This window comes from Lampetra planeri, chromosome 1 (assembly GCF_965212315.1).
Source record: "Lampetra planeri chromosome 1, kcLamPlan1.2.h2, whole genome shotgun sequence".
NCBI classification, from domain to species: Eukaryota; Metazoa; Chordata; class Hyperoartia; order Petromyzontiformes; family Petromyzontidae; genus Lampetra; species Lampetra planeri.
Window position 1 is genome coordinate 12,766,668 of NC_136107.1, and position 20,163 is coordinate 12,786,830.

The 20,163-nt window shown below is 40.8% G+C and overlaps 1 protein-coding gene across 2 annotated transcripts; it reads left to right on the plus strand.

The window, feature by feature from the left end:
• Window positions 1-351: 351 nt before the first annotated feature.
• LOC144718194 (unconventional myosin-X-like) lies at window positions 352-20,137 on the plus strand. 2 transcript variants are annotated; one of them, XM_078593894.1, is made up of 12 exons: window positions 352-449; window positions 5,107-5,239; window positions 5,792-6,863; window positions 7,219-7,406; window positions 10,230-10,403; window positions 10,956-11,080; window positions 11,788-11,801; window positions 12,473-12,557; window positions 13,272-13,363; window positions 13,740-13,872; window positions 15,583-15,701; window positions 19,262-20,137. In XM_078593894.1, the coding sequence occupies exons 3-12, from the start codon at window positions 5,847-5,849 to the stop codon at window positions 19,430-19,432; spliced, it is 2,118 nt and encodes a 705-aa protein (XP_078450020.1). In that variant the 5' UTR covers window positions 352-449; window positions 5,107-5,239; window positions 5,792-5,846; the 3' UTR covers window positions 19,433-20,137. The 2 variants fall into 2 exon arrangements, with proteins under 2 accessions (XP_078450020.1, XP_078450021.1); XM_078593895.1 differs by lacking the exons at window positions 352-449; window positions 5,107-5,239; window positions 5,792-6,863 and having other exon boundaries at window positions 6,880-7,406; window positions 19,262-20,132.
• Window positions 20,138-20,163: the final 26 nt, after the last annotated feature.

Below are 20,163 nucleotides of genomic sequence, written 5' to 3' on the forward strand. Positions count from 1 at the left end.
TCATGCTTGACATGTTTAATTTAAATGGCTGAATATATTCAAATCAATGTTGCCATTGCCTCTACCTATCGTACATAACTCGTCGGGACGGGCAAGGATTACAATTGAAATTTTACAACAAATAGTGCTAAATATTAAAGCTGAATATTAAATAAAAAAAACTCTTAAATGACTCAAATGCAACGCGATCTCAAGCGGAGAGAATCCATGTAAATGACCTTACTCTCAATTTAAACGAAAAAAAAAATACACAGACTTTCAATATTTAGAGTTAAAATCATCTCGTGTGGAAACCCTGCAATAACACTTTGCTCTGGGGTGGGGTTTATCCACAGAGGGGTGGTGCTAACAGTAAAAGGAGTAGTCTTGGCCACCACTCACAACGCTGAACTGCACGGCCATGGGACAGCCCGTGGTGAAAAGTGTGAGTGTGAGGCCCTCCCCGCTCGGTGAGTTGACACTCGGCGTGCCTGCTCGATTGGGCACCAGCAAGTCAAGGTGGAGGGCACCCCACCTCCTTGCAAGGCCGGGCAATTGTACGATACGTGGAAAATAATGGGGACATTGGAGGGGGCGAGGAAATAAAATTCAGGAGGGAGGATGAGGATTCACTCAATAGCTTAATTATCCATTATCACATGGGCAAATTCATTTATTTGCATCCTCACGCGTCGGGGTGAGCAAGAGACACCGGGGGTTAAAGGTGAGAGGGAATTTCGCACCGACAAGTGCCACCCTGCGGATGCAAGGTAATGATGATGAGTGGTGGGGGAGGGACAGGTGCAGGTGTGGTCACCCGGCCCTCCGTGCGCCTGCTGCGGCTGCCAGAGTGGTGAGAGGGGTGCCCCGTGGCTCCACGGCTCGAGCCATCCGTCTCCTGAGCGTGAGACGCGAGTGCTTTGTGCGTGGATTGTACAGGTAAACATGTTCACAGAGTCGGTTAGTATAATTGGGCACTTTCATTATGACAACAGATATGGTTTGTAGCGCGTTGGCTTGTGACTTGAAAAGTTAACGTTATTACAATATAGTGTCGTATTGTTATACTCTGCTTGTCAAACGGTACCGTACGTTTTGAGATACAGTATTTCAAATAAGTACATTTCAACCTGAAAGGCACTACAGTATATGTATTGATCTTGTTCAAACCAATGTGGTTAGCGTTGAAGTTGTTTAATAATTTTGCATGAAAGGTTTCATAACGTCGTTCTATACCCAACAACATTTGTTGTTTCCAGGGCTCCGTTCTAAAATACACATCCTCTCAACGGGTTTCACTTGGATCGAAGAAATATAGCTAACCCTATTAAGCAATTATATCCATACCCCAGTTCAAGGTTGTGGACTAAATTCTGCCAGGGACAATTAGTGGTGGGTCCTTGTGTCGTAAAACAGATGCGCTGTTTGGCCACGCTGCTTCAGCAAAAAGCCATAGGTGGCAGTATTCACATTTACCTTTCCCCATCCCGTTGTAATGTGTTTGGGTATTAACGCCGTCTGATGGTACACTATTTAATCTAACTTTTTAGTTTGTTAACATCAAACCTTACAAAACCAAAAGCTTATCTTTTACATTTGAAACAGATGAGCAAACGGGTGTACTGTACATATACTTGTGTACACATCATATGGAGAGAATTCAAATTGGCAAGCGGCTTGTTATATGGAATGCGACACCAAAGGCAACAGATGTATTTACTTTAGTCCTGTTTGCTTGCCACCTCTTAAATCATCGTAGCAACTGGAGAGCAGTGCATCAGATCACGGGACATATACAATTGCTCGGAGTTTGCTACTAATATTTGAATTTGGTGATCAGGTTTGGAGAAAAACAGGATAGGTACATTTCAAACATCCTTAGGGCTTTGCTGTGCCAAAATGGCCACTCGATAATTGAATGTCCAGTAAGCACATGGGGAAGTATGGCATATTGGGCTTCTGGATTACACATACATAAATTTTTTTATAAAATAGAATGGAAATGTCACAGCGTGATATAATTGTGGTGTTTGTGCAGCCACACTCACTGTAAATGGAAGGGCACTTTTTAAAAAATATATATTGTTGAGACCAGTATTTAAAAGATGCTGTCATGTTTGAGCCGCAAAGGGTTGGTTTGAATTATTTATCAATTCTAACCAATTTATAAACATGAACTGTAGTGATATGGTGCATCTGTGAACCTCGTCACGGCTACGGACAGAACTAAAAGAAAATATTTTAAAATAATATTCTATGCGCTGATCAATATCACTCTGTATTTTAGGGGCGTTTGGAAGAGGGGATCCGGTGACAGTCGTCTTCAGTAGATTGCACTTAATTTCAGAAACATCTCACTTTACATTTCAAAAACATGGCATAAACATGTATTTTATCCTTGTCTAATAGCTTTATTTAAAACAATACAAGTACGACTCATCACCATCATTAGTCCGGTTCAATCCACTGCTGGGTGAGGTCCACTCTAAGCCATCAGTATCTCTCATTCTCCTACAATTTTTGTAATTCAGCTAGCACCTGCACACGAGCTAATTTAATCACTCCATATGCTCGGTGGACAACCTCTCGGACGTGTTCCTTTCTCTGGCTGCCACTCCATCATTATTGTAAATTCTGGCCATCATCCCTTGTAGAGACGTGTCCTGCCCAAGCCAACCTACTTTTCTTAATGTAATTCCAAGTATGCGTCTCTTCATGCATATCTGAGCACTCTTCAGGTGTGTTAGATGTTTTTTATATATCAATGCCCATGTTTCTGAACAATGTAAAAAGCAAACTTTAATCTTTAGGCAGATTGATATGTTACTATTCATGATCAATTTCAGTTTAAAAATTAAAGTAGTTACAATATTTACTCAAGCAAGATACATCACTGCGTTGTGTAGCTTCACAAATTTAAATGTTTCAGCTTTTTAGAATGGGTTCTTCCAAACAAAAGCTTTAAAATTGGTACAAAGCACGTAGCATGGAGATCTGTGTTATTCATACAAACAGGAAAGGCTCCATAAAGGCTTTTATAAACGAACAGATAGGCTTTGATGTTATGTCACACTTGCAATGCAGTTTTCTTGCACTGCCAGAGATAATGTCAGTTCTAGTGATCACGCCTGCTGAGCTTAACTTTTCTGTTGAGTGTACTTGATTCAAAAACTCAGCTGGGCATTTTTTAGCCTACTGCCTGCCGGTAGCATCACAGTAAATGATCTATAGCCAAAGTGAGTATATGTGTGCGTGTATGCAGTTGTTATAGTTATAGCAAAGAGCACATGTTCATTGAATTACTATGTGTGCTGTGTTGCACTTTTACCTTTGTAGTGCACACAATTATGAAGGCGGGTTGTTAAACATTAAGTCGTCATGCTATATTGTTCCAATTCATGTACGTAATCTCTGTCCAGAACTATGTATTGGTGAAAATCAATTATTGACCTAAAATAGTTATGCACTGAATTGCTCCTTACAGAGACTTTAAAAAGTGCCTAAAATTAGCTTAATGTATATTTTTTTACAACTTCAGCATAACTCATAACTGCATGAGTACACAAAATAAATGTGTTGTGCATTTTAGCACACATTTTGATTCATTGCGAGATTCGTGAATAGATATATATCAGTAAAATATGTGATGCATGCAGTGATGAAAACAGAATTCTGGTAAGCTTCAGCATGTGAGTGAGCGCTAGCCAGATGGATGCCTGTGAGAGGAACCAACTATTTTGGGGGGAAATAAACTCTGCTTGTATGCTACAGATAGACAGTCAACTGGGTCTCATCATTCTAGTTGAGTTAGCGAGTGGTGGTGCTTAAAAGTGACGGTGTTATTTAAGAGGGGATATTGTGCGGTGGTCACTGGCCACATTTTTCAGATTAAAACATCTTTAACAGCCCATTTGGCAATTTTGCATATATATTTTGTATTAGTGCAATAAAAACAAACCAATTAAAAATTATGAAAAATGTCCGCCAACATTTCACGAGAGCCAGATAGAGCAGACAATACATTGACCCTGCTTGATGTTGCCATAATTCGCCGTTTTCATTAGACTTCTCCCAGTAAATAATTATTTACAGCTTCTCTGAGAACATTGAAGAGTACTGCGAGGTTCCGACTTGCAGTTTCTAAGTCATGAGTTTGATTTTGCAGCTGGGATTCTTTATTGAACATCTTCATTCAGGATGATGATTGAATGTACATATCAAAGGTTTAAAATTATTTTAAGTAAAAATTCTCGATCATAATTTGATATACAATTTAATGGAATGATCGTTACATTCAGAAATAGTTAGTTACTTTTATAATGCTTTTGTGATATACAAGGCTAAATTATTTGCACAATCATAAATGATCTATGACGATACATGCACAATAATACATTTTCATAAAATAAATTAAATAACCCGAGAATGTTTGTTGCGCAGTTCACATTTTCTCAACTCTTTAAGTGCTTATTTAATTGCCACTCCCATGTTACAGGCTTTATTTCTGTCCCTCTTTTTAAATACCCTCTGCTCACTCGATATCTGCACAGTCAGCTCCCAGCCAGCGATCCCATCCAATGCAGAACTGGGCCAAGTGAATAAAATAATTATAGTATTAATTGCTGCTGAAGTAACATCACTGCAACCTGCAAATGAATTGTCCAGCACATGCTGGTGCCATTTCATAGATGTCAGACCAATAATTATTTACTGACCATTTCATCGTGGCATGGTGCCAGTCCAGTATTTTTGTTTTAATATGTAAAGTCTTAACAGGACATGTAATTTACTGCAAGTAAGGCTTACTAGTTCTTGGAAATATGGATTAAAAAATGTTAGCCCAGGGGTATGATTGGAGCCTTAAAATTAAGCAGATGTTATTTCCCTCTGTTGATGGTGTCACAGCACTTGCTGTTTACATTTGTTGGGTAATTTTTGGTTGTGTATACAATTGTTTTGGCTTGAAGGATGCACTTCTCTACACATGTTAATCTTCTCATAACATACACTCGTTTTAAATGTTATTAATTTAGCTTAATACGTATCAATATGCCTTACAAACCACTATAGTGTTCAAGTGTTCATGATCAAAGCAATGCAATGTAAAAAAAAATATGTTATCAACAGCGATGATCTCATCCACTGCTGGATAAAGGCCTTCTGACATTGTCACGTCCATAATGGTATTCGCGATGCAACCATTCATCTCGCTCCTGCACGTCATCTCATCACTCCATCTCCATGGTGACCATTCTCTCAGGTGTGCTGTCTACTTTGGCTGCCATACGGTCACCATCACCCTCGTGTAGCGACGTGTGCTACCTAAACCCCACTGCCTTTTCTTAACAGTGAATATGATATCTCTAACTTGTATATGCTCTCTGATTGATGTGTTTCTATATTTGTTTCTCGGTATAATTTAAAGCATACATCTCTCTGTGCTATTTTCTGTACTTTTAAGTCTTTATGTTTTCTCCTATGTCAATGTTTATAACATGTTTTCAATATATTCATGTGTTTAATGCACTTATTATGCCTAACTCGTAATACTGCAGTATAAACTACAAACACAGCTATTAAAGCAAATATCTACTGGCGTAAAATCGCAATAAAGTATAGAATGTTGTCATTGCAATATATTTGAAAGAAACTCTAATCACAATCCATTTTGATAGTTTTTTCTACCTTTACATTTTTAACCTACTCAGATTGAAATGTGACCATATATTTATTTGTTAAACGTTCGTATCAAAGGTAAATTGTGTAAAAATGTATGAATATTTAGAAATTAATCTCAACCTATTGTTTTCAGGGATTGATGGTATGGGCTCACCCTGCTGCTACATCAACAGAAATCGACAACAATAATGCTACAGAAGACGATAGAGCCAGCGCGATGTCATTTGAAGCAATCTGAGATGTGGAGCAGAAAAACAAACCTTGTTACAAATACACTGGCCTCTGGAGGTCACGTGAGCAGCACACTGAGTGAGATTACTATGGACAAAGGTTCTGCAGTCGCACACTGTCTCACAAAAGCTGTTCAAACAGCTTGTGCAGAGATAAATTGCCCAGGTGGAAATCGTTCAGGGAAAATGAATGTGCTTTCAATTGTAGAGGAGCACAGTAGTAATTTTCAGAGTCCAGCAAACGGAGAAGAGAGTGTGACTTTACGAAGCAAAGGTGGTTACATGCGAATGGGTAAGAAGGACATCTACAGGTGTCTGGAATATGATAAATGTGAGGACAGCAGTCCATGTTTGATGAGACCCAGAATTGAAGAGAATATTCCTTTAACGTCATCAACGAATACACATCTATCATTGTCCAATGGGAATATAACACAAAAGGAAACACATACTCACAACGTGGAAAGCATTCAGCTTCTTCTTCACAATGAAATACATAGCACTGGCACAATGGACGCTGAGCATGTGGTACAACATTTCAGTGGACATTTTAGAAAGACATGGCAAGGTCAAGACAGTCTAATTGTGGATAACTTGAGCCGTAATTTTGAATTGATACCATGTCATGAAGGGATCTCGAATTATTCAGGGTGTGATGTTAACACAACTCAATCCATAGCTGGCATGGTTGAGGAAGACACTAATTTTAACACTTTCACTGTGAAGGGCATTCCCATACCACTCTTGCCTGTGCATGACACTCCTCTAGCTTTTGAGATCAAGAGCACTGATAGTGTCAAGCTGATCACCGAGAATAGGTTTTGTGCCTTAAATAAGCAAACAAGTGAAAAGGCTCAATTGAGAAAAATAAATGACCCCGTTGAGGCAATGGATGATCTGTCACAGCTGGAGCAGGTCAACGAGGAAGCCATTCTGCAGGTCCTGCACTCTCGCTATAAGCACGATATTATATATGTGAGTATGATCCACTCAGTGATGCATTTATTGGTCAAAATAACAGATTATTTTGTTGCATTTATTTAATACCGTTAAATCATGTGAAAAATAGACATGAGCATCAAATGTAAATATTCATGCAATTTTTGCAACATATCACCCGTGGGAATTTGTACCTTTCTTAATAATAGAGACGGTAATGACAGTTTAATATTAATTCATAAATAAACATATGCTTACACTTGTATTGTTCCCACTGTATCTCACTGAAGTTTTCCCTCGTTTAAAACCACAGGTATTGATTGTGCGTTAGACTCGACATGATATAATCACTCATTACAACATACCAATTTGTATTCCCTAAACCCTGTAGACGTACATTGGACCTGTACTAGTGGCCGTGAACCCATACAAAAGCATCCCAGGTCTGTACGGTGCCACTCCGCTCTGCCACTACCTCCACCACCGGCTTGGAGAGTTGCCCTCCCACATCTATGCCATGGCCAGTGAACTCTACCGGGGGTTGTGGAGTCGCACCCGTGGCCAGTGTGTGCTCATCAGGTGGGTATCTCACCTTTGTGTGCCTTGTCCAGCAGATTGTGTGGACACAAGTGGCAATCTGGTTAACAGAGCATTGTCCAGTGTTGGACGTTTTCAAGCTCCGTGTTTATATTATACAGTAATTACTGTGAGTGTAACAATCATGCCCCCCTCCCTCGCGTTTTTCGATGAATTACCATGATTCAGGATTGTGATTCAATTAAACATAATATCTCGGTAAATCTAGCCACCTTTAGCATTTGCAGGAGTCATGTGAACCCACTATGTACAACATACCGCAATAAAAACATAGATTCTTACACAATGCAATGCATGTATCATGCACTTATTAATTGATATTAATCGATGTGTAATTGCACTTCTAGTAATCATTTAATTGTGTTAATTAATAGTTTATTAAATGGTGATGATTGAATATTAAAAAACTAAGCAATAAAGGTTATTTTGTTTATTTTAATATCTTGTTTTGACTGCCACCACCACATGCTGATGTGTACATCTGTGGGATCTGATGGAAGCATGTATTTGTCCAGGTTTTTAATGATTAGGGTAACAGCTAGTCAGATATAGTCTAGTCAGATATAGTGTGTTATACATTACTTGACAGTGCATCTTAAATTATCCTCATGCTTTGTTTAGAAACACTAACTCGGTGGTATTGCTGGGTACCCTCACTGGACAGGCAGGCACACCTTATTATGCATACTTTATTATTGACTTTACCTAAAGGTTACACAAAAAAAGTGGCTATAAATAATGTATAGTTTCAGTGCCATTGGGCTAATTATAATCAATATTGGGAATTCGTTGTCAAAAGAGGGCACGGCACAATGGGTGTCCAATGTGCACAGGTGCAGCAAACAAGTAGGGCCAATATTTCTGCCATGGTAATTATAGCCATGTGTTGTTGTCGGGGAAGGGCTCTTTAATCATTGATAAGTGTGCTTGCATTTAAAACACCGCACTGCACACGACAACAGAAACTACACTTTCTATTCCATTGTGAGACAGGTTTTGAAATGCAACGCCTTCCTCTTTAAATAATTTATATGTATATTATGGCCATTCAAGCACCACAGATAGGATATGGATGTGTATGGACATGGTAACTTTTTTCAATAGTAAACGTTTATTTAGATTGTTTTTCTTTCTGCTATTATTTTTAATTACAACTCTGCGTCAATGTTTTATGTAAATGTAAAATGTATCTAGCAAGTAAGCCAACGATTTAAATTGAATTCTTTAATTTTTCAGCGAACGGTTGTGAGCAGTGCACTGAGAAGCTAGGCATTCTTCATACTTGTCAACCTGATCAAACCGTTTAAAACTTGGTATGCAAGTAAAAGAAAACATACATAAACATGAGTCACATTGGTTCTCACTTTGACCAAGGTCCCCCAGTCTGGCCACGTAGTGAGGCCGAGCATTGCTAGAATTTTTCAGCACGCAGTAGGTGGTGATAAAAGAAACGCTTCGTTGCCCAAACATCGGAGCAACTCCCTCGTTGCACATTGTGTCCCTTTAATTCTCAGTACACATGGTACACACGTGCTAGGGGAATGTATAGGCAGCTTTCAACATTGTTCGCTAGCTTATTCGAGGGGCATTATGTTTAGTATACTGATGAGTGCGAAAATATGCAGTATAAGTCATGAAAGATTGTACATTTGTCAATGCTTCAGCACGCACTAAGAGTACTGCATACATATGCGGAACAAACTCAATAATACACAGGAAATACAATTAAAAAAATGCAATGTTTTTTACTATATCCAAGCACACAGCAAATGTTATCTATTAGGCATTTTGATTATAAACCATATCATGTATACACATTGTTAAAGGATCACTAAGCTTCTAGGTTAATGCTTGGATTTTATTACAAAATACTTACCCAATAGCATTTACTTGTGTAGTAAATAAGAATTTTCACACTTTGGGCCAACGTGAGTTTGACTGGCCAATTTGAGCAAAATACAGCTGATGCTGCAAAGGGAACCGATTGTGGTTTGGAAAGCAGTCACGTTCCTCGTTAGCATCGTTTTGGAGATTCTTCTGAACAAATTCCCATTAACCTTCGACCCTCCCCCCCCATGTCGCTTGCAAACCTCATTAGTCCGCTATCCCTGCCTGTCGCCTCGTGATATGCCTGAAACCCTCTGTGGCACTCTAAGGGGTTTAAAATGCCACCATCAGTGAATGTGAGCCTTTCTCTTTGTTCTCATGGCTCCTTGCACTGGTGGAGACCTTACAGCCGTCCAGGGCAAACAGATAATATTGGCTTCACCTGCCAAGCTGAGCAAACATACTGGGTGCATTCACGTTAGTCCAAGGGGAACACAAGTAGCCTTGTACAAGCAAAGCTTTTGAGCAAATCTGCAGCCTGTTTTGTGTCTCTTGCATTGTGCTTACAATGTGTAATTTATTCAAGTATTTATAGTAATGTGTGTCTACATTTTAAACTTAGAAACTTTAAATGTTCACTAATGTAGAAAACACCGTTCATGCAAGTTTAATTAATCCTATTTTCTGCAGATTCTGATGTGAATCTTCTTATAATGTTTGAGGCTTAATGCTTAAACGAAAAACCGCAGTGGTGATGAATATAATGTTTTCAGCAGTACAGTAAATTCATCTTCCCGACTCTGCTCCTAACACTCCTAGCAATAACTGTATACCATTCGGTGGGAAGTGCAAAAAAGTAGAATTCGCGCTTAATACCTACTAAATGTTAGTCTACGCCGACAAATGAGAGCACCGCTAATTAATGGCAGCCATGCCGTTGACTGCCTTGCTGTGATTTTCTCCGTGGCCTCCCTGCAGTGGAGAGAGCGGCGCCGGAAAGACCGAGAGTGCAAAGCTCCTCCTGGGCTACCTCACAGCCGCCACCCGATGCTGTCCTGCGCTGGGCCGGGGAGAAGGAGGTTGCGGGCCAGGGCTGCCAGCTGCCAGAGGTCAGAGGGTCACTGCAGTCCAGCAGGCCCTCGTAGAGTGCGGGTATGGAGATGCCTTGGCTTACGCCACCACACACAGCAATACCGATAACTGCTTAAACCTTATACGCACCCCAGAAAAATATAACAATGCAGTGTATACAGTGTATGTACATTTACGCGATATTCGTGTATATATATGGTAGATGTAACATTCACATTAAAATGTCAATCAGTAAAATGGTTTTGATTACTGGCCATGCACAGCACCATTCGTGACTGGAACCTAGCCGAGGCCTTCTGTAGGTGGACTTATTCTAAAATAAGTACCTTCTTTGGTGTGCGCAAAATTAGCATTTGGGAGACAAACATATCAAAGTGTAGTGTTGCTCACACTACCTCATCATGTGTCATTTTGACTGAAATCGGTGCTCATTAACAGGCTAAAAGAAACCATGGCCTGACAGTTTTTTCCAGTCTAAATCTGGCATCTTTGGTGTATTATCTAATTCTGTCACCTGTAATTGTGTTTGGAAGTTAAAGCCTTCACGTTAATAGAACACTTTGGGAAGTGTATTGCTGGTGACGCTCCCTGCCTTTATCTGTGACTGTGCAGGCTGGTATTGGAGGCCTTTGGGAATGCACGCACAGCTCACAACGACAACTCGAGCCGCGTGGGGAAGCTTGTCCAGCTGCACTTCTCACGTGCGGGTTTCATACAGGGTGGCGTCGTGCTCGACTGTATCCTCCTCCGTCACTACAAGAGACTTAGATTAGCATAGCCAGGCCCTGCGATTGACAAGACCGTAGCTTGGGCTCAGTCGAGATGAGGGCTTAATTTCTCATTGAATATTTTCCAGGTCACTGGTAAAATTAAGTAGGCACATGACTAGTAACCACGGCCATAGCGAGCGGTATACCAGATGTTGTGTGCCGTGTGCGGATATATTTCCGGGTTGTCGACCCTGACGCACTGAGCTGAAAGTAAGCGCTGATGACTGTGCAGCAGTGTGAGTAGACATATTTAACTGGGAGCTGTCACAGGCAAAAGTGGTAGGTATGGTTGCCAGACCACCAAGTCTAAATATTGACCTCTGGTGGCCAAATGTTTTTTAAATTATTGTTTACTCTGTAAAGTAACAACTTAAAGGTACCGCTTATTGCATAATTTTACATCTTTTTATCCAAAACAACGTTGTAGCATTTCAACTTTTATTGTTAAAATCATAATGTTTTTAGGCATGGATGTATACAGTGACATGATTAAATGCTGACTTTAATTTCTTAATGGCTGAGTTTGACATTTTCATAGTATTTACCCATATCCTGCAAAAGCAGGAAATCGCTTTAAGATGGTTGAGTAGTAACACTGCATTGCATGGCTCTGTAAGGCATTGATGTGGTTTACTTTGAGTATTTCTTAACCATATACATTTACCACTGCTCAGATCTACTAGAAAAGGTAAGTGAACATTCTTTTGTGTATAAATAAAGCATGCTAAATGTTTGGTATGTCATTGACTATTTAGGTTTAGTCTATTGGATATAAGACATTTCATGATATTTTTTATTGAGAAAATTCAACCATAATAGAGGTTTTTTTGGGTTAGATCGTGGAAATATATCAATGTGTCGTTAAAACCCACCACCACCCGACACAGCCAACTAGTAAGGGTTGTCACGTAAACAGGAACATGCCAATTCGTTACTAGTACAGCACACCGATATGTTGGAGAGCCAAGCCACAACATTTACAATCTACGACGTTTCGCCAGTAATTACAACTAGCTTCATCAGGTGACAGCCATATTTGTGGAGAAGTCTAACTGTTTCTATATAAGGAATGAAACAAGTCTAACTGTTTCGTTCCTTACATAGAGGTGTATAGAGTCGTAGAAAATTTTACTTGCTAGCATTATAAGTCAAGTCAATTTATTTTTGGTTATAAGTTGTTTTGCTCGTGATTTCAGAAATATCATTCACATATATTTTCAATTTAAATACTTTACATATGTAAGTTTACAATGGTCCTGGGTGTTGATAATCAGTGTGTATACTTTACACAGTGCTTGTGGCAGTTATTGAATTTTAAGAGCCTCTTGATACCTGGTCTCTCACTCTTGTTATTCCTAGACTCGTGTGGTCCAGCAGAACCCAGGAGACAGGAACTTTCACATCTTTTATGCTCTTCTGGCTGGAGCCTCAAGGCAACAGATGGGTGAGTGGGTGGTTACTTCACTTCCCTAACAGGAGACAATTTGTCCCTTTTAAAGTTAATGGGAAGTGTGCACAGACTGCTTACAGACAGAGCTTTAGTGAACAGAATACATCGGCTGTGTATAATGACGATAGCTGAGAGCACAGCCATTGGTGATGATGTGGTGAATTACAGGAAATATTTAGTTTCCTTATTTAAGTAAAGGTTGGATAATGGTTTACAAGTAGTTTTTGTTTGGTAAAAAAATCAGTCACGATGTGTGTGGATAACCTGCCTCTGCCAGTGCATTTTAGCGATGATTCATCTTCTGTGCTGTTGTTTTTATGCGGAATTACTTTAAACTAGCTTGGGACCTGGTAGATGCAAGTTCGTTGTTAGAATTCTGGTGTACAACTGCATGGTTATTCATCAGCAAAGAGCAAATACATTTTAGACCACACAAATGATACATGGATTGGGGGATAAAGTACATTAATTTTGACATACAAGCTCCTACAAAATTAAATCTGTATCAAAGCATGATTTGTTGTCACCCAACACGTGTGAAACATTGCTTTCAAGTCAACCACGTTTTTTCCCCCCCACTCTTATTTACCTTCACTCTGATGGTACCACTATTCCAGTTTTGGAGTTATAACTCTGCTCACAAAGTACATGCACCATTTTTCACACATGTTCAGTCCGTGACTGATAGTTCATACAACCTGTTTTCAGAGCGGCTATACTTTTCGGATGTTGGTTGCCATCGCTATCTCAACCAGCAGGACTGCATTCTTTCCGATAAGGACACATTCAACAGAGTCTCGGTATGAACGTTAATTCCATTGCTTGTGAGGTGAAATGTTGAGGCTGTGTATGTTTGCTTTTTTTCTCCTAAGTTTTTGCTGAAAACACAATGTCTGAACATGCCATTGCCTGTGTCATTAAATCCGTGCATCACACACACAAGGTGGAGTTGCATCCCATATTACAAGGTGTGCATCAAGTCACCAATATGATGCAGTATCTTCATTCTTGGTGTTACATACTTTTAAATTGCTACACCTTATATTTATGAAAAGTGTTGCATTCTTCCATGCTGTAGTGTCCATGTCGAACATTCCATTGTCTCTCCGCTGTGCTACCGTGACTGTTGTGTGACGGTTGCATGGCGCACATTTATGCGTGCGTCACTGCGAGCAGTCGTCCCTGCATGCGCTCGGCCTCCAAGAGGGCCAGGTGGACGAGCTGTGGAAGCTCATGGCCGGGATCATACACCTGGGGAACATGACCTTCACCAACGTGGGGGGCGCGCAACTCGACCCCCGCAACCCGGGTGGGTCCTTGGGGTCATATCCCTACATTGGGGGGGGAGGTCGTACGGGTCTCCACCTACTCGAGCCAACTTTGCCCGATCCAACGTTACCCGCACAATCTGCATTGCAACTTGGGTCATCGCCTGACAAAATAGGCGTGCGATTTGAGGTATATTTCGTGGAAACTGAGCACGTGTGCGAGGAGTTGAACTTGATTTAGGTGCAACGGGCACCAGGATCTGCTGTTCGTTCAGCCTTTTTTGGTGAACTTGGACCTGAACCTTTCTCACTGTTCAGAAAAGTATTTTAAGACATTTGAAATTAACAAATATCACTTGACTGTTATGAGTAAAGCCGCCATACTACATGTAAAACATGTTTTAGTTATGTACCGAAATATTTGCTTTGGTTATGTTATATTAACTATAGCTGAGCATCTAACACGATATCTTATTTTAGGAGTTAGTTCCATATGCCTTAATAAATAGCTTCTTCTGCCCTAACATAAAATTGCCTTCAACAGCCTAAAGTCAACTTGAAATGCGTGACTTTTCCTACTCTTGCAATCTAGTTTATTTTAGCGCAAAAACTGTCTTAAACCCTTATTTTTTCAATCTCATTTCCATGAAAATAAATAACAGCAAGTTGCCTCGTGTGATGCCAGTCATGCTGTCAATGATATGTTTTGTATCAGCAGTTTGAATAAACAGATTTATAGTTCACCATTGAAGCATAAGTCTGGCTCAGAAGAGACAGGGTGGTTCTGTTATGCTAAATTGTAAGTCTCACCCATGACATATTTTTCAGCTAAAAATAATGAAAATAGACCTTTTGAATTTCAATCTCCCATTACAAAGTGGAGTATTGTTACTAAACTGATGCTAATCCGAGAGTAAAGTGAGGACTATAATCATTTGAATATGACTTGTATATTGATAGGCGCTGAATGTAGAGTATTGATGGCGGATTAGGATCATGGGAACATTTAAATGACCTATTTCTCATGCCCACTTAACCACACACAGTTCTGCTGTAAGCATGCTCCTGCTCCTTAAAGGTCTCTTTTCGATTTGATTTTGCTGATTCACGGCCCTGTGGGTCCATTGTGTGCGTGTCTTGGACTGGTGTGCTGCTTGGACTGGTGCCAGCTAGGCCTTTGCGGAGGCATTCGGGAGCCCGCCCCTGGGATTACCTTGCATACGCCTGGTCCCATGCCAGCTCTCCAGCCCAGACAGTCTTTCCCCGACAATCGAAAAGACATTTGTGTGGCCGGGACAAAGTCTGAATCTTTTTCCTACTCTGCCGTTATGTGTGCTTCCTTGAGGGGGTGCACTTCTTATAGTTTGCTACCCAAACGCTTAGAAATTCAAAGTCCGTGAAGGTCACCTCGACTCATCGTTCCTTTGTATTTATAAATACCTGCCTCTGCAAAGGAAATTAGAAATTTTCACGACTTCAGGCCATCATCAGAGATGAATGTCGTGTAACACTCATTCAAGAAGAAGAAACAATTCTAATTTGACATTTAATCTCCTGTCATGTAAAAAATTCCAGCGAGATTGGATTAATTACAATAGTCACCACCGCAGTCGGCAGACATAGTCGTTTTTGCCGAGTATTTATCTTAAACTGATGCCACCCTGCATCATATGAAGTGTGAATTGTAGTACACGTGGCCACCCCCAGTACATTTTCGAGCTCTCTCCCTCTCCCCACCCCCGAATTTGCAGAGCTGGGACGCGTGGCGGAGCTTCTTCATGTGGAACCCACGTTGGTGGTTGAGGTCCTTACACGTCGCTCCATCATCCTACGTGGAGAGGACATTCGCACGCGACTTTCAGTGCAACAGGTGAACTATGTTGGCGTCTCGGCGAGCGGCTCAGTGCCTGGGCAGGAAGCCCATTCGTCCTGAATGCCACGCTCTTTATTAACGTTCTCTTTGAAATCCATTAGCTGATATGAAAGTCTTAACCTTTTCCATAAATTGAAATATATTTCGTAGCTTCACAATTCAAATTAATGTTACTTTAAATGCTATTTATCATCTACAGAGTGCACATTATGTTATGGTAATCTTACAATATGTTTATTTCGGATGTTCCATTATCAACTACATGTGCAGCGGGTATGCAACCGTGTTCCTCTTACACGACAGTCCTGTAAACCAGCTGTTGGATGCCATTTAATCCTAAATAAAAATGAAATAATAATTAAATACAATTGCTTTGGTCTCTGAAAGAAGTTATAAACACTGGCCTAAATTTGGCATTGGTACTATTAGCCTACTGATTTTCATTGTCCTAAACATCCCTGTTTACATTGGTGAGTGTGTGACATATTTTATCTATGGACAATTTAGTAGTAACTAACTTGATCATGTGTGTCAAACATTCATCTCACCTCATACATCTTGCATGATCCTGGCATATTGAGATTAGCAAGAACTACATTTGTTTGCCAGCATTTTCCTCCCACAAAATGATTCATGAGAGTGCGTGGCAGGTATAACGGCAATTCACAGTGCTGTCATAACTCAAAATGGATTTTTGACATCACAAAGTTTGGCTTTAGACATTCTTCTTTCACCTCCTAACTATGTTCGTGCTCCTTACAACTCCCACTCTCCCTTGTGCCAAAATCACCTCTGCTTAGCCTCGGTATGGAACCAGAAATAACCAGCACAAGCCAGGGATTTTAAGCAGCATTAATCTGCACCATTACACAGCACAACATGTAGCCACTAAAATTTTAGGTGAATATAAATGTATAACTTCTGTAGAGTTGAACATTAGCAACTGTACAACATTGCATGGTTCATGAGTCCTTGGTGTTTGCAAATAAAAAGCCATTAAAGTTTTCTATTGCAAAATATTTTTGGATTATACCAATCAGTCCTCCCTTGATGAATAGAAGGAAATTGCTTTCCATTTGTGGTGGATGTGCGTGTTAAACTTTAAACCAATCAAAACATGCATATGGCTTTGATGTGTGTTTACATAAGAACTGTGTGTAATACTATCCTCACCATCCTTTTAGTCATTTTCCTTTCCAAAGTCATTCTCATTGCCATCTTGGTTATACATAGCGTCCATGTTATCTCCCTCCTCAGAATTCCACGTGTAATTTGTGCATTAACTCGGAAAGAAAAAAAAGTGAAGGGACAGAAGATAAATGGTGACATTCATGAGATAAATTATATAAAAACATAAACATGTCCTTTACAAAAGTGAGCACAGTGATTAATGCTCACAATGGAAAAAAAATCGCAGTGGAAATTCATGAGAAGTTTATGTGCTGGGTGCTTAAATAAAATGATGATGCATAGGAGGAATATAATACATTAATAAAACTAAATTAGCGATGATTTGCTGTACTGTAGTAAAAAGTGGTCTGTCCTTATAGTCGGTCACATGAACACCCAGGAGAGGGGGGGAGGTGAAGTGAGGTGGCGGTGTAAGCTGGCACTGTGCAGATGTAGCACCAAGTGATAGAGTGCAAGGAGAGTCCAGGATGTGGGACGAGGTGTACGTGCGTAGGGGGTGGAGAGCCGAGATAACCAGAGGAGGTGACAGGTTAAATCACCGGTCACACTGCTGCCCATGGCACGACAATCGTTAGCGCTCCCATTACATAGACCCCTTGGGAAAATGTTCTGTTTCTTCAGGTTTAACAAGTGGCAGTATCCAGCATCCCTTTTCCAGTCCCGTGTCTGTAATAGGCATGTGGTTACAGTAATTATCGCTCAAACGTTCACAGGTTGTAAGCTAACAAGTGATGCCTCAGAATTTCACCTGCTGTGCAATTCTATAGAGTTCACCGACTTGCCATACTCCTCTAGTATATGTATATCTGATCAAATAATGTAAATGTATTTTTTGTAATCATAATGTATATTTTTTCTCTTGATGAATACTTTTCTTTTTTCATGAACAGTTGCTGTTCTCTGCAGGAATGTAATGAAATTAAGAATAGCATGGCCTTGCACATTCACCTCTGAATCTTGACATTTCGGTTATGATTCATAAAGGGATCTGTCACGAGGCAACCTAGAAGCGTCACTGGGTTATTCACATGAGCACAGATGCTTCATCTCAAGTAGGCCCATACTGTGTATGGTACGGAGGAGTACAGACTATGGCCGTACTGAGATTTTACTTCAGGACAAAACTTCAGAGTCAATTTAAATAAATGCAATTTCATTCATTTTATTCAACAGAACTGTAGGGATGACTTTGTCAGTTAGAACATATTGATACGACCCCCACCCCAATTCTCATTAACACTAGGAAAAATATATTGCAGGTGAATGTTTCGGAAAATTGACTTTGCCAAAACACTATCTAACTAAATATATTAATGGGGCAACAACCATCGCAGAGATTTAACTAAATGTGCACGTTTTCTTTTATAGGGCAGTATTTGTAAAGGTGGGAGTCTGGGTGTTTTTTTTATTCATGGCCATCTGCATAACTTTTTGTGGATAAATACATATTTCACAAAAAGAGGTGTACAGTATATCTAAGGTTGGTTTTGTACGCACCTCCAATTCGCACGATTGGCTACGTATGGTGCAAAAAAAGTTATACATACATACAAGGTGAATACAGTGCTCTTAAACGTATCCCTTTACTGATTTATGGTGAATCTGCTATCCAGACTCTGCTTGAAATCGCTGTGCTTTAGTTGACACTCATTTTTGGGCGTAGATTCGACACATTCTCCCTCCCAGCCATAAAACAGTTGCACTTAAACGTCACTAGTAGTTACTAGTAGTGTGACCACCGCATTGGTCACAATTGAACACTGCACGCAGGATCCCCTATCCATTCGGTACATTAGTTCACATGATCAGCTTAAGATTGATACAATTGGAATTAATTGAAATAAAAATTTGATTGTAAGAAAATAGTTGCAATGGATTACATTGGATTAATTTATGATTAAGGAAAATAAGCAGACAATACCTCTCCTTCCAATAGCTGTATCTCCATGTTAAATAATAACATACTTTATACACATCTTATCAGTCAATAGGCCTTCTGGGAGTGGCTGAACCACAAGCAAATTCTGCACCAGTTTTAATATTAGTTATCTCCTGAGCACAATCAGGTTTACTTGAACCAATGCTAGGCAAGGACGATTTTTGTTAGGTATGCATTCTAGTTCTATGCCAAACAACAATACATTACACGAAATAATATTATTTTATATAGTTTTACAGAACTTCACAGCGGTCAATCCCTAGTTTCCTCGACAGACCACACTGTGAAAGACATGGGCACAACCTACATAAGACAGCTTCAGGCCTTCATGTGGATTGTAGTGCTTGCGAAGAAGACCCTGCCCGGCAGTACTGAGCCCATTCTTGACTCTATCGCACTCGCGTTACGTCGCGTGTGTCTCTTGCAGGCTGAGGAGTACCGGGACTCGCTGGCCATGGCCTTGTACTCACGCTGCTTCTCATGGCTCCTGGGCCACGTAAACAATCAAATCCATGGCCCGCGTGACTTCCATTCCATTGGCATCCTCGATATCTTCGGGTTCGAGAACCTTAAGGCAAGAATTATTTGGCCAGGTTGACATCGAGGATGGAAGACCTGGCAGATGCACTCACATAGAAAGGGCTTTTGCGAATACCCAAATCACATTTGTAGTGACTGTGCTTGTCACTGTATGGTGCCGGGGCTTGCGAAGCCACGGCCAGTAATGTATTGTCATTACGGGCAGCCCGGGTTACGGGATGTAGTTCCAGCCCTAGCTGGGCTTGGGTGAGCACTGGTTAGCGCGGAGGCACCGCGAGCAGTGTGCGGTTCGGGCTCCCGGTGAGGGAGCGAGAGGGAGCGTCAGCCAGCCAGGGTTACCTTGGGGCATTATACGCTGGTTGACTTGCTGACACGTGATCGGACGATATTGGAGGGGGGCCACCGGTGGACGGGGCCGTGGGGCGGTCACGTGGTCCAAAGGAGCTCTCGGGAACCTTCGAGAAGGAGCTCGAGAGACCTGGAAGGTGGGCGGGGTGAAGCGCGGAGCCAGCTCCAGCCCGGGGGCATATAACGAGGGCTCCGTGAGGAGCTCGGGGTTCTTCGTGTGCTGATGTTACAAAGATCCACATCGGGGAGAAGAAGCCTCTAGCCACGCCATCCGGGACCCTGTTTGTGGTCCGGACCGGGATAGCAAACCGTGTCTAGTTCTGCCGTAGCGTGGTTAGATGGGCATTCGAGACCCGTGTGTAGATCGTGTTGTGTTGCGTGTTAATGCGGAATAAATAGGGTTGCTCCCAAGATAACGTCTGCGACTCAGTTGGACACACT

What these genes read in the sequence shown, in the direction of transcription:
- LOC144718194 (XM_078593894.1), top strand. Translation starts at nt 5,847, where the DNA reads ATGCTACAGAAGACGATAGAGCCAGCGCGATGTCATTTGAAGCAATCT. An exon ending in ATAAGCACGATATTATATAT is followed by an intron (nt 6,864 to 7,218) that starts GTGAGTATGATC and finishes TAAACCCTGTAG; the next exon opens with ACGTACATTGGACCTGTACT. An exon ending in ACACATTCAACAGAGTCTCG is followed by an intron (nt 13,364 to 13,739) that starts GTATGAACGTTA and finishes CACTGCGAGCAG; the next exon opens with TCGTCCCTGCATGCGCTCGG.